At 54.8% G+C, this 14,021-nt stretch overlaps 1 protein-coding gene across 4 annotated transcripts in view; it reads right to left on the bottom strand.

Moving 5' to 3' along the window:
* DLGAP2 (DLG associated protein 2) overlaps nucleotides 1-9,981 on the bottom strand; it is a 786,292-nt gene extending 776,311 nt beyond the window's left edge. For 2 of the 4 annotated variants that reach the window (XM_045451288.1, XM_045451329.1), the window contains exon 1: nucleotides 9,773-9,979. Coding sequence is in view for 3 of the 4 variants with exons in the window: in XM_045451329.1 (XP_045307285.1) it covers nucleotides 9,773-9,790 (18 nt within the window). In the remaining variant the exon portion in view is untranslated. Of the gene's footprint in view, nucleotides 1-9,772 lie in introns of all 4 variants that reach the window. The other 2 variants (XM_045451319.1, XM_045451280.1) reach the window with 2 other exon arrangements.
* Nucleotides 9,982-14,021: the final 4,040 nt, after the last annotated feature.

Here is a 14,021-nt window from a genome sequence, read left to right as displayed (position 1 = left end):
GTCCGCGGCCACCCCAATCCAGGGGCCTGCATGTGCCCCGGGGGAGCTGCACGGAAGCTCCATCCTGACAACTAGGCTGCGATGGGGCCCCACAGATCCTGCTAGTGAGCGGCCAAGGCTCCTGTCTTCCTGAAGCCTGATTCTCAGCTTTTCTTAGGTCTGTAAACCGGTCCAGGTCCTTCCAGTGGATTCTCTCCTGCTTAAATTAGCAGGGGTTTATTTCCTGTACTTGAGAGCAGAGAACTCTAACTGGTAAGTCCACTGTTGAATGAACATATGATCGCTGACCAATGACGGGCTAGGTCCTGTGGCGTTAGTGGCTTTTCGCAGGGGGCCTATCGTTCCCTACTTGCAATCTTTTACTGGACAGACGCATCGAGAATTCCTCTAAGACACTATTCTACTACGCAAGTGTTATGGGGAGAAGCTATCGAGTCAGAAGAGCGGTGTATTTGAGGCTGTGCGTAGAACACGGAACGGCCACCCGCCTTCCTGGTTTCTGGGGGAAACCAGCTTCCTCCCCCAACCTCCCCCATGTAGCCTCAGAGCAGCCAGGTGCAGCCCACCCCACGATGGGCAGGGTTGGTGTTAATCCAAGTGATGGCCCTCCCATTCTCTCCAGGAACTGGTCCAGAGGGGCCTGGAGAAGAGGTCAAATCTTCCGGAAACCCTCCAGGCAGGATCTCTTCAGTCAGAAAAATGAAGCAAGGAAGGGGTCTCAGAAGTGGTCAGCTGATCACAAGAACTTCCTCCTCTTTCTGGCCCCTCAGGGCTCTGCACCCACCGCCAACCTTGCAAGCGACCTGGCAGGTGACAGAGGCCAAGGGGAAGGAGAGGTGGCAGGTGGTCTGAGGCCCTGCCCCCCAGCTGTGCCCCACGAGGCCCTCCGGGCGCCTCGCTCTCCTGGTTACATGAGCACAGAGACCCTGGAAGCCTCGAGTGAGGACAGCAGAGCCACAGAGAGAACGTGGGTCCAGAACCCCCGGTCTGGGGAAAGCGCTCACGGACCCGGAACCCTGTTCTGACCTGACCTGAGCTAGAAGCCAAGCTCTGCCGCAGAGCTAACGAACACTGTCACTTTGTGACAGCGGTTGGCGGGGTCCCCAACGGGGGGGCCAGTCCTCTCCTCCCACCAGCTGCGGTCACACCTGGGAGTGACGGCCACCTTCACCATTCAGGCTCAGACCTACACAGTGAAGACCCCAAACAGGACAGGCACAAAGCAGGATCTCTGGCGACATGCTGCCCGCCACCCCTTGTGACAAGAGAGACACACGTCCTGTTTCAGTCATTCTGTGTGGGACTGTCACCCGAGGCCAAACGCAATCAGAAAAAGAGAAACCAAGAGGTCATCAACCCAGGCGGCATCACGGACGACAGTCAGAGCTCTGATCAGGATTCACCTGTCAACGAACACGGAAGGAGCAGCAGGGGACAGGGCATGTCAGGGGCTCGGGACACCGCGGTGACCAAAATTCACAGGACCCTGTCCCCTCACACACCCCCGTCCCCTCACACACTCCCATCCCCTCATACTGCGACCCCGTCCCCTCACACTGTGACCTCGTCCCCTCACGCACTCCTGTCCCCTCACACACTCCCGTCCCATCACACTATGACCTTGTCCCCTCATGCACTCCCGTCCCCTCACACACTCCCATCCCGTCACACTGTAACCCTATCCCTGCACACTGCGACCCCGTCCCCTCACACTGTGACCTCGTCCCCTCATACACCCCTGTCCCCTCACACACTCCCGTCCCCTCACACTGCGACCCCGTCCCCTCACACTATGACCTTGTCCCCTCACACACTCCCGTCCCCTCACACTGCGACCCCGTCCCCTCACACACCCCCGTCACTTCATACACCCCCGTCCCCTCACACGCCCCCTACCTTCGCAGAGCTGATATTCCAGCAGAGGCACGCGGGAAGTGTCCAGCTCCCCGGCTCCGCCACACCACACATGTGACCCTCGGCACGTCGCCTGCCCTCCCTGCCCGGGTCTCCTCACGCACCACGTGCGGGCGCCGACCTCCCGGGACCAGAGCAGGGAAGACGGGTCCGCGTGTCACGCGCTCCGCACGGACTCGGCACTGCTGGTTGTGACGGGTCGGGGAAAAACGCCCCAAAAGAAAGAACTCACAGCGCGTCGGACGGGAACTAGGGAGCACTCCCTGACAGGGCGCCGCGCGGGGAGGGGTGACCGCCGGTCCGGGAGCACAGGGGCAGGGGCCGAGCTGAGGCCCCGACGGCGGGACACGGCCCAGCCTGGAACCGGGCAGAGGGGTCCGGCGTGAGCAGAGCAACGCGGGGCGAGGACAGCGACCCGGAGGGCTCACCGAGTCGGGCGGGTCTGCGGCGTAGATCGGAGATCGCAGTGGGCAGCCGCCCCTCTCAGGACAACCAGAGCTGAGAAGGGGTGAGGCGGGGCCCCCCGCCGGGGCCGCTGCGCGTCCTTCCCATCCTTTTTCTCTGCTCGGGCCAGGGACGCTTCGGGGACACGGGGCGACGGTGTCCCCATTCCTAATCCGCCTTCTTCACTTGACGTGCCACGGACGCCTTTCTGTGGTCCCAAGTACTCACTTTCGTCTTAACGGGTGCTGACTTTTCTGTCCCGCGACGGTAACATAGCGAATCTATCTAATGTCTTAGTATTCCTGTTTTCCAACATTTGACCATGAAACGAAGCTGGAGTGAACGTCGCGTAGCTAATTTCCTAGAAATCCATGACTATTTTCTTAGGATATGTTCCCAGAGGTGAAATTGCTGGCACTAGTTATACAAGAAAGAAGTTTTTGTTTTAAATGAGGGCCGTGACTGTTAATAAAATATCATTAGAGAAACAAGTGGATAAATTGAACGCTAAAAAAAAACCGTCAGGTGGCTCGAAATACCTATACAACCCGTCTTTCGCAACAAAAATAAAACTTTTGAATCTAATGACAGCGATGACCTAGAACGTTAGATCATACAGCCAGGAATGTTACGCTAAAATAGCCACAATGGAAGTCTGAAGAGGCAATATTCAACTGTTTATGAAAATCTCTAAGTTATCACACCATATATATTCCACACTTAAGAGTCAGCAAACAGATGCTCAAAAGTTTTGTTCAGAAACTGCCAACTACAAAGAATGTCAGAAAAATGGAAATTATTTTCGAAGAGCCAGAAGTTTCACTATTTTGTCAAATGAAAAAGATAAACCAATCCACTGATGTGTGTGTAAATTCCCCAGCTTGGTCAGCCTCATACCCTCTGAGAAAGAGGATGGAGCCTCTCCTGCAGGGCACCAAGGAGGTAACTGGTTGTGGATTCACTGACTCAAGCATCTATCGAGCGACAGGACCTAAAACGCCCTGTAAACCGTGGCGGGGGGGGGGGGGGTCCAGATCCCCCCTGTGTACTGCTTCTCCTCCACACCAAGGACAGAGCTGGGCAGCTGGCACATGGAAGCACGAGGAGCACAAAGCATGGTCTTCCATGAAATAATCCCTAAGAGAGGCACCAAGAACCACAGGGATAACTTGCTTCCAGCATCGAAAGAACCCGTCACCGGGGAAGCTGCAGTTCAAGGACACCTGAAAGGATAAATCGAGGACAGCACACAAAAGAAACAATGGTTAAGTGTGGGCAGAAGCCTGGAGCCATTCTGCTCAGGGCCAAGTCAGGAAAGGGGAAACCAAGCAGTGACGGGATCTGACAACAGAGCCTCAAAACCCATGGGAGGAACCATGGGGATGAAGGAAGAGAAAGAGACATAAGGTCAGATCTGGGACACCCGTTGTGCCAGGCTGGGTCCCCTCATCGCGCTTTCAGGCACCGTCACAGATGGCTAGATAGATGGGGAGGCAAGGACGCATGAGACCAGCATCCTCCTTCAAAAGCTGTCATTCTGGAAGGGAAGTAAAGGGTTAATCACAGTGCAATCTGAGGTTTACTATAATAGTAGGTGCACAGGGAGAGTTAGCTAGCCGATGTCATAGGGTCAGGAGAGTTACTACAATGGCTTCTAAGCTCTTACATGGAGACTGAGTACCACTCCCCAAAGTGTGGGAGGAGGACAGAGACAGGAAGTGGCCTTGGGGTTGGAGACCATACCCACGATGACCCCATTCACCTGGGGTCACATTTGGACAACACAGTCCCTCATCTTTGACTAAGACACGTTCACTGGGCATGTCTATGCAAGTATGAAGATACGGAAGAGCTGAGAAACCTGAGATGTCCACAGGATATTCAACCCACAAACACTAAACGACAGCAGGTTAGGGCATGAGGCAAAGTCAGGCAGACATGGCTCCTGAACCCACACCTCTCCTCTGGTCATGGAGACAACGTGGAAATACTGGAGGTCGCTGTGGCCTCCTGTAGGTCAGGTCTGTACATTCTGCTTTCCATGTCTTTCACGGTCTACTGAAAGACACACTCATGAAAACACTTCTGTATCTGTACAACTCTTACATCTGGCACAACCTCGAACCCTTGCTGTAAAGTCTACCAGGAGAACGTCATGATTTAGCACTAAGGACAATACTTTCTTCACTGAAAAACAAGTATGCCAAGTCCAGCCCATAAGGCGATCATGTGAGGTCCTGTATTTTCTGGTTTTCGTTGACTTGGTATAAAGGAAACTCTGTCAAATTGTATGCCCAAAGAATCATGCGAACCTTCGTAGTTGCCACACTTGTTTGCTCTAATTGTCTATCAGTATTTTTAGCCTTGTCTTTTGTGGTTAACTCAGGTGAAAACATTTTGGAAATAAGTAGCAAAATAGATACACAAGTAAGAGTAGAAATAATAAATACCTAGGTTATGGGAACTCAGAGAGTCGCTTGATTGCACCCAACAGAGGATGGTGTGAACTGGGCTCCACTGGGACTTCATGACCCGAGCACTGACAGCACACCGTTCTACGTGCTATACGGCCATCAATTCCTTCAAACGTCAGGACAGTCCCACAGAGTTACTTGCATCTGTCCCTCTCTTAGGGACAAAGGACTGCCGTAGACTGAAGTCAAATCAACTGGCCCTGGGCTGCCCAGCAGGTGGGACTCCAGAGCCCACACTCTTCACCACCATGTACACTGCCAACATGGACCCTGTCGGTCGGTGCCAAGCTAAATCAGTAGGACCCACGTTCCTTAAGCACGAGAGGATGAGCTTATTTGCCCGGCTTATGTTCTCTATGGACCCCAAAGGGATCATTGCAGCATGGCTGTTTTTGTGCAGAGTATGTACATCGTCGTAAAGATTATGACCAATTACATTGACTAAGTTACTTTTTAAAATATTTGCTGCAATTTTATGGATGGGTTGACTGAAAAGCTTACTCCTCTTTGGCAAAGATTTTTTTTTTTTTCCCGTGGATACACATGAAAGGGTCTATCAGACAAAAATATCACCTCAAGATGGACCAATCTTACACCACAAGGAAAGCTTTAACATAGACATTTTGGAGAAACTAAAAAATCCTCACATCTCATCTTGTAGTCAGGGACAGAAAACCCGATTCAAATTGGGGTAGATTTCCTGGTTTATATAACCAAATATCAAGCAGTAATGACACCTCATGCACAATACGCTCTTGAGACCAAGCGGTCTCCACCCACAGCCAGAGCCCTGCTGTCCCTCACAGACTGGTATTCCCTGCAAGGTGGCTTCCTTTTCAGAGAGGCCACCCCTCCAGGTTGTGAGTTTATGGCAAGGACTCCAGGGCCCACATGTTTTTAGCTTGGCTTCCTAAAGTTTCCCACTCCTCACAATGCATATGCCAGTTCTGGGCTCAAAGGAAAGGTCAAGTTCCACAGGGATGCTCTTTCTGCTGAGGCAGGGCTGGGGCTGTGACTTCCTTTAGGCCACGGGGAGCCCACCTCTAAACAGAGGGCAGACCACCCCAGCCAAGCCCTCAAAGTGGGCACAGGGGACCCTCCAAAGGAAATAGACGGCCTCACGGAAGGGTGAATTCACACCGCATGGCAAGCACAACAGAGGCTGGTCTAGAGAGTTTATCTCCTTCAAGATGCACCCAGAAAGACAGAGAGCTCAAGGTCCAATGTGACGGTTTAGATATCCGCTGGCAAACACTCGCGGAGAGACACATTCTCTGAAGCGCTTGGTGGGAACTGTCGGAACAGCCAGAGAAACGGGCAGGCACCGCTCCAGGGCTGAAAGTCAGGAGACGCCAAGGGGCCCACGGGAGGCTCACCGCCAGCACCTTTTTCGGAAGCCGGTGAAGCCAGCACACACGGGAATGGCACTCACAGAGAAGAACACGGTTTCACTCACCATGTCCACTTGCCTAGCCAAGGAGACAGATGCTGACGACATCTGTGACCTGGCCCAGACAGCACGCCCAGGGAGGGAGAGGGGGCTGGAAACGTAAGGGCTCTTCCACGGGCAGATGCAGGAGGCAAGCGGGAGGCAGTACACCCTGCAACCCCACCCTCTTCACCCAGAGCACACGGGCCGGCTCCCTACACACGACTGCTCTGGTCACGAGTGAACACGGAGCACCGGGCCCATTCGCTGTTGTCACAAGCACCTGCCAAACGAGCACACACACGTGAGAAGCTGGTGTTCAGCTAGGACCACGGTGAGAGGACACAACACACCCATAAAACTGTGGTGGACGAAGAAGGACTTTCAAGTTCCCGAAGTGTTTGGCCCACTAGCTTCCTGTATGGGAGCCTATAGTTCTCTTATAACCAACATACTGGCAATGCTCTAAAGAGACTCCCATCTGTCCAAAACGATGAATCACAATTCTTTTTATTGTATCCACCGAATGACCCTGGCATATCCATTCCAAGGGCCAATAAATAATACTTTAAATTATTTTGCCTTCAAAATCTATACTCCCAGTATTCATCACTCAGCTTCTTCAGTAATCATGAAGTCTTCCTCACGTAGGCACAAGAGGTAAGACAATCTGCTAAAAACAGACATAAGAAAACCCCTAATGATATTAATCATATGAGAACACTTTTGTTTCAGACCTGGTGTGGTTCTGGACATCTGGGATCCAACGAGACCCAAATGCTGCAAAGCATGTTTTTGCTCTTAATATTTAATTTGGAATTTCCCCCAATTTCAAAAACAAAGTAGACAAAAATAAGAGAAGAGATTGCCATAGAAGGACATATTTCTGTCCCTGGAGAGATATAATGCAAAGTGTCCTGAATGCTATAAAAATAAACGCTTCTTAATTCATCTAAATCATCAGGACATCAGCCATGCCAAACCAGTGGTGAATGAAGACATGTTTCCTTCTGTCTCGGGCAGAACTACTTTGGACAACTCTAGCGTAAGTACCAAGTTTCTTGGAAGGAAAGGGAATACATGATTAACAGAATGAAAAGTTGGCTTAGACAGCTTTTCTGAGCAAACATCTCTGTGGTGAGAAAACACTCATTTGAATCCATGGTCACCTTGGATTACCATTTGGGGCAGTATCTGGCTCGCTCAGCGTACCCTGTAACTGACAGTGATCCTGCAGATGTGACATCACTAGAGGAAGTCACTCAGGGCTTACTGACTTCTTCACCAGGAACAGAGGGTTTCAGGAGGAGAGTTCATGAAGGGGCAGAGAGGCTCACAGACACAGAGTGGGTCTCCCCTGACAGGTGATTGGTGACAGTAAACCACGCTTTACAGACCTTCTCAAGCTGGACAAGACATCCGCAGTGCTCTAGAAACTGGCAGTGTGCTTTAGGACAGGACTTCCTCCCCTACCATCTTCGTTCATTAGGTCCGTACTTTGCCCAGATGTGCCCGAGCAGACCGTACTCCCCAGTGCCGGCTAGTCGTGTTCCCTGATGTGAGGCATAAAATATTCCAATTTGTTCTCCTCCAAGCAATGAAAAAGTCACATCATCTAAAAGGACGTGGTACACGCTCCACAATTATGCTGGAGCCAAGTCTGTGAGTCACCCAGTGCCTGCACAAGACAATTTGGCTACTGGAAAACCCTGATTAATGGCATTTTTTGAACACAAGAATAACAGCATGACCTGCCAACAATCACCAGTTTTTCATCAATTCACCATTTTCTGCCTCAGTTATTACCTATTGCCTTACCCTGAGACTATTTAGGAAGCAAAATGAAAATGGCATTGTAAGGCATATGAACCTCACATGTAAATGTGGCTCCTTCCAAAGTGGGGAGAGGGGGTGTGTGTGACGTCAGCCTTGTGACTGGAGGAAGAGAGTCCCCGCTGGAGGAGGTGCATGGACTCCCCTAGGCTGTGCTGGGAGCCTGGGGATTCTCTAGTCACTAATACAACTAATTTAATTCACCATCTGCAAATAAGTACCAGGTCCCCGAGTTCCAACCACATGCCATGCTCCCCAAGGACACACTGCCAGCAAAGCCCAAGACCCCAGGGATGAGGCCCCCAGAAAAGTCCTTGTCTGAAGTCCTCTGAGCTCCCCTGCCTTGGCTTCCAAGGGGACAAAGCACTGAGTTTACATTCCGAGCTCCAAAACCACACCAGCCCTCGCCCCGCAGCCTTAACACCACCAACGAAGAATTCATTCGCTACCCATCGCTTGATTTGTAATCAATACAAGACAGCCCAGGCTGAGAAGTCACGAATTCCTGATTCCAAGCCCCGGCCGGGATCGCCATTCGTTAGGCAGAAGAGACCACAGGCGGCTGGAATCACAGCAGCTGACAAGTGTGGAAGAGCGGCTGCTTGGAGTTTCCCATGCAGATCTCCAGCCACCCACAGGCTCTCTCCCCTCTCCACCTGCGCCCCCTCCCATCTCCACGCGCGCCCTCTCCACCTGCAAGCCCCTCCCCTCTCCACCTGTGCCCTCGCCCCTCTCCACCCACAGACCTCTGCTCTCGCCACCTGCAGACATCTCCTGCCTCCACTTGGGCCCTATTCTCTCTCCGCCTGCACCCTCTCCCCTTTGCACGTGGCCCTCTCCATCTACAGACCTCCTTGACCTCTGAGACACTCTGCCCGGTGGCCCCCTCCCGACCTCTCCTAACTCTTTCTCCTAACCTTCCCCCGCCCCCGGTCCCCCGTCCAGCTGGCTCCAAGCCTCTGGGCGCAGCACGCGCAAGAAGGGCTGCCAGGTGGGCTGGGGCACCCTCCCCAGCCCGGCCCCACCTGCCCGCGCACGCAGAGCCCGTGCCTGCCGCCCCCACCCCTGGCAGCGCAGGATGCAATAATTACATCCTCATTATTTCTCTGCGATCGTTAGCGAGCGAGCCGAGAACAGCAACAGCCGCTGCCGGGGGAGGCTTGGTTACAAAACCCTGCGCCGGGAGCTCCGCGCTTAGCAACCGCCCCGAAAAAAGCCCGGTGCTCGCTCTCCCACTTGAAGAGCGGGGCGGCGGCCACCCCCTCCCCGCGCTGCAGCCGCTGCGACCCGGCAGAAGTGGCCCCTCCGCCCAGCCCGGCCCGCGCCCCTTGCAGGCGCAGCCCGGGCTCCCGGCCTCCCCCACCTCCGACCCTCCCTAATCCCGACCAGCGACCCCCTGCGCCCCGGTGCCCTGGCCGCTGCCCCGCGGGAGCCGGACGCCGCCCCCTCCTCAGGCTCCCGCAGCTTGCCGGCCGAGCGCAGCCCGTCCCGCCTCCGCGGTGCCCGCACCGCACCCACACCCCGAGAGCCCAGGGTCCGGGGACCCCCGGCCACCGCCGGCGACGCGCCCAGCCCAAGCGAGGGACGAGGCCGCCCGCGCAGCTCGGGACCCCGTGCCCAGGCTGCCCTGGGGTCCCTGCCCGCGCCCCACGCAGAGCCCAGACCCGCCGGTTCGCACCTTCCTCAGCGCAGACATCCTCGGGCGCTCAGAGTTCAGTAGGTCCGGGGCGACATGGCGCGTGGCCCGTCCGTCCGCCCGTCCGTCCGCGGGGCCGCTGCCGCCGCCGCCGCCGCCGCGCGCTCCGACCGCGCTCGAGCCCGGCGCACGGTCGGAGCTCACCGCCGGCGCCTGCGCACTGGGCGCCCGGGGAGGCCGGGCGCGCTGGGGGGCGGCCGGCGCGCGGCGGCATCTGGGGAGGGGCCAGGCCCGCGCCCGGGGGAGCCCAGGCCCGCGCGCCGCGCCCCCGGCCGCCCCGCCCCGCCCCGCCCCGCCCGCCGGCGCGCAGGCCACGCCCCGGACGCCACCTGTTGCGCCGGGCGCCCGCGAGGGCTGCGGACGCGAGGAGCTCGGCCGGCGGTCCCGCGGTTCCGGCGCCGCCCGCGGGAGAGTCCCCGAGCGCCGCGAAGTTAGCGCGCGGATCCCACACGTGCCTCGGCCCCCGGCGAGCAGCACCACGCGCTCCGGGTCCCGAGGAGGAACGCGCGCCCAGGTGAAGTCGGCTCCGGACCCAGATGCTCCCTAGCCTGGGAGGACTCGGGAGAACATGCGTGCTCCAGCTGCTGGCAAGGGTGTGTCGCCGTTGTGTCCGTCCTGCGGCTGGGGGTGCCCCGAAGCCGAGCCGCCTCCTCCCTCCGTGGGCGCACTGTCCTGTGCAGTAACTGTGCGTGGTGTCCGCAGGGAAGACGGGGTGCACCATGGCGGCCCCAGGAACAGCCTTCTCTGTAGTAGGAAACCTGGGCGCAGAGCGGCAAGCATCATCCGTGGGGTCTGGCCGCCTCCGTGCGTTTGCTCTCAGCAACACCGAGAAGACAGCGGCCAAGGGAGGAGGAAGGATTAATTCAGCACAAGTTGCATCGACAACCTGAGCGATCTGGACAACTGAGCGACATTGGCCGTGTTTCGATAAACCTTCATTAAATACGCGGGAATGCCTTTCCAAGACCAGATGGCCGGCAGACAAGGAGGGTCACCCGCCAAAGACCTCTCTGCTCCGCTGGGAACTGGAGGCCAAGTGTTCTTACTCCCCTTTGCGCCCTTGCGGTAATGTGCCTGGAGCAGGTCAGGGGGGCCCCTTGTAACGCTTCTGAAAGAACACACCCCTCCACATCTCCCCCTGGGTTGTCGGCAAGTCTGAGCTGCCAGAACAGTGGGGCCGGCAAGATGAAGGTTCATAGGAAAATGGACAGGGACCAGAATAGGAAGCAGGTGATCAAAAATGTTTGGAGAGGGATGAACCAGCCTTTTCCACAAATTCCAGGACCTTTAAACAAAAGCCCTGTCTCCATAAGAGTTCTTCTTCATAGAACTGATCACTCCTGTTAATCCATTGCATTTTATTTGACAGCAAAGTTCCAACTGCCAAGGGTTGTGGATACAAGATGAATCAGAGAAACCTGTTCACAGTCGCATTTCTCTGCAGTGTTTCTAGCATCTTCCAATTTGTCTCTGCAGTCAAAACCCATGAATCTTGTGTGCCAATCTCTACCAGAAGTCTAGATTCTACATCAATTTTTTAACAAAAAAAATTTCCTTCCCTCCTCTCCATATTTGTCCCCAACCGTTCCTCTTTTCGAGATTCATGTATTCATTCATTCATGCTACAGCAACAACAAAAATAACGACAATGTGCTGAGTGTCTGTCATGTCTCCGTACGTGAGCCAAACACAGAAACAGCCACTGGTCCTTGGAGCTTGCGGTCCAGGGAGGGCGTCAGTTTTTAAAATTGAACAGTAATATCATTACAAATTACAACTTCTCAGAAGGACAGATGCGGGGTGTTGGTGGAGAAGGTAAAGAGGGCAGCTCCTACAGCGTGGGGTGCCAGGGAAGAACTCTTTGAGGAGGCCACAGTCGGGTTCAAGTGTTACTTTGCCCCGGGTTCACCCGCAAGCAGGTCCTGAGACATGGATCCGGGGTGCAGGTAGTTTATTTGGGAGGTTGGTCCAGGAAGCTGGAAGAGAGCACGTCAGGGAGGAAGGGAAAGTGTACAGGATACGATACCTAGCCGGCCATCCCTGTAGACGTCTGGGGCTCAGTCTGGCTGGGGTCCCTGGGGGAACTCTCTGGAGTGCACCTCAGAACTGCTCGACCATGGCTTGGAGTGCTGGACATGTGTTCATCTGATTTCCATCCCCCAGACTCAGAACTGCTTGACCATGGCTTGGAGGGCTGCACATGTGTTCATCTGATTTCCATCCCCCAGACTCAGAACTGCTTGACCATGGCTTGGAGGGCTGGACATGTGTTCATCTGATTTCCATCCCCCAGACTCAGAACTGCTTGACCATGGCTTGGAGGGCTGGACATGTGTTCATCTGATTTCCATCCCCCAGACTCAGAACTGCTTGACCATGGCTTGGAGGGCTGGACATGTGTTCATCTGATTTCCATCCCCCAGACTCAGAACTGCTTGACCATGGCTTGGAGGGCTGGACATGTGCTCATCTGCTTTCCATCCCCCAGTCCTACAGTTCCATCCCCAGTGGCCTAGTGCGGGTTCCTCTGGCCGAGCAACTCCTATGCCTTCTAGAAAGACCGAGCAGTGGGTTTGGGCTGCCAGCAGGTGAGTGCTGGGGACTGTGCAGCAGAACCACAATCCAGAGGACTGCTTGTGCCAGAGCCTGGGACCAGAGCAGGGAAGGGGCTCTAGGAAGGAGGAAGAGCAGGGAGGTGGAGGGAAGGGCAGGTGGGTCGGTGCTCTGACCGGTCAGAGTGAGGGGGACAAAGTGAGCAGAGGAAGAGTGGTGTGAAAGTGGGAAGAGGGTGAGTCCGGGGTTTAGAAAACCTCTTAAGGTCTCTGAATTTTATCCTGTATCCCTGGTCACATTTGAGCGGGGAAAGATACTCTCCATCGACCGTCATGACATTTGTGGATGAAGCAGTTTTATCTCTGCCTTCCCAATCTGTATACCTTTTATTTCCTTTTCTTCCTGCATGAGCCAGGACTCCGTCCCGTGCCGTGTGAGAGAGAGTGTTGGGAGGGACACCTTTAACCATAGGGTTAACATGACCTTAGCCGCAGGGTTTCCATGGATGCTCTTTATGAAGTTGAAGAAGTTCCCCTTAGTTGCTTGTCTGATGAGAGTTTATGTCATGACCGAATGTTGGATTTCGTCAAGTGTCCTTTCTGCATCTATTGATAGGATCATGCAATTTCGTACTTCGGTTTCTAAAAGTGATGGATTACCTTCACTGTTTTGAGTGGCAGTGAGGGTTTTAAAGACATTTTGGCTGCACTGAGAAGAGACGGACGGAGGTGAGAGTGAGGAAGAACGCATGGAATTGGGGAGCTCGGTCTAAATACCCGGGGGGGTTCCAGTGAGAGATGGTGGAGACATGAAAGCAGGGAAGGCCAGAAATGCTGCAGGGAGAACATCCTTGGCTGGTTTTCCTGGGCACGTTATAGCGGGGAGAAAGAGAGGAGAAGAGGCTCAGCGATGATCCCACGCTGGGCTCTGCACGGGGGCCGATGGCACTTCAGGGAGATCACCGAGTGGTCAGGCTGCATGGGCAAATGGGTGACCTGGGGTCCTGTGACATAGGAACAGGTGCAGCGAGGGTGGTGGCAGAAGACACGCTGCATGTGGCAAAGTGGAGGCTGACATCGTCATCAATTCTTTCAAGTCTGGGTGTGAAAGACATTATCACCTTAGGACAGGAGGAAACTCTGGTTTCTGGGGAGATTTTGTTGTAAAGCCACCATGTCCAGAGTGGGCTTGAAGTCCGGTGGGGATGTTGCCAAAGAGAAGGAAAAGTTCAGGATGCAGCCTCATTGAGGACATGATTCCTGCACACATCCCCTCCTCCTGCACCAACATGTTTTACTTTATTTCTTGGAGCAGTTTCGGGTTTACAGCAAAATTGAGGGGAAGGTACAGAGACTTCATACGTACTGCCTGCCCCCCCCCACAGCCCCCCACTGTCCACACCCCCACCAGATGGTGCCTCTGTCAAAACAATGAGCCCACATTGACCATCGTCACCCAGAGTCATAGTGAGCCCCATCAGGGTTCTCTCCTGGTGCTGGACACCGTGTGGGTTTGGACAAGACCCACCATCTCCTGAACTCGAAAGTCCTATTCAGCTGTTTAACTGATGCCTACATTTCTGTGTCTCGTGAGCGTCCAACCTCACGTGTCCCACCCCACAGGCCCCACCCAAGGGTGCTCCTCTTGGATGTTTCCCGTCTCCTCAGTGCAGCTGCAG

This window comes from Leopardus geoffroyi, chromosome B1 (genome assembly GCF_018350155.1).
Source record: "Leopardus geoffroyi isolate Oge1 chromosome B1, O.geoffroyi_Oge1_pat1.0, whole genome shotgun sequence".
Classification (NCBI taxonomy): Eukaryota; Metazoa; Chordata; class Mammalia; order Carnivora; family Felidae; genus Leopardus; species Leopardus geoffroyi.
Note: the sequence above shows the minus strand (reverse complement) of the source record. Positions and strands in the feature narration are given on the sequence as shown.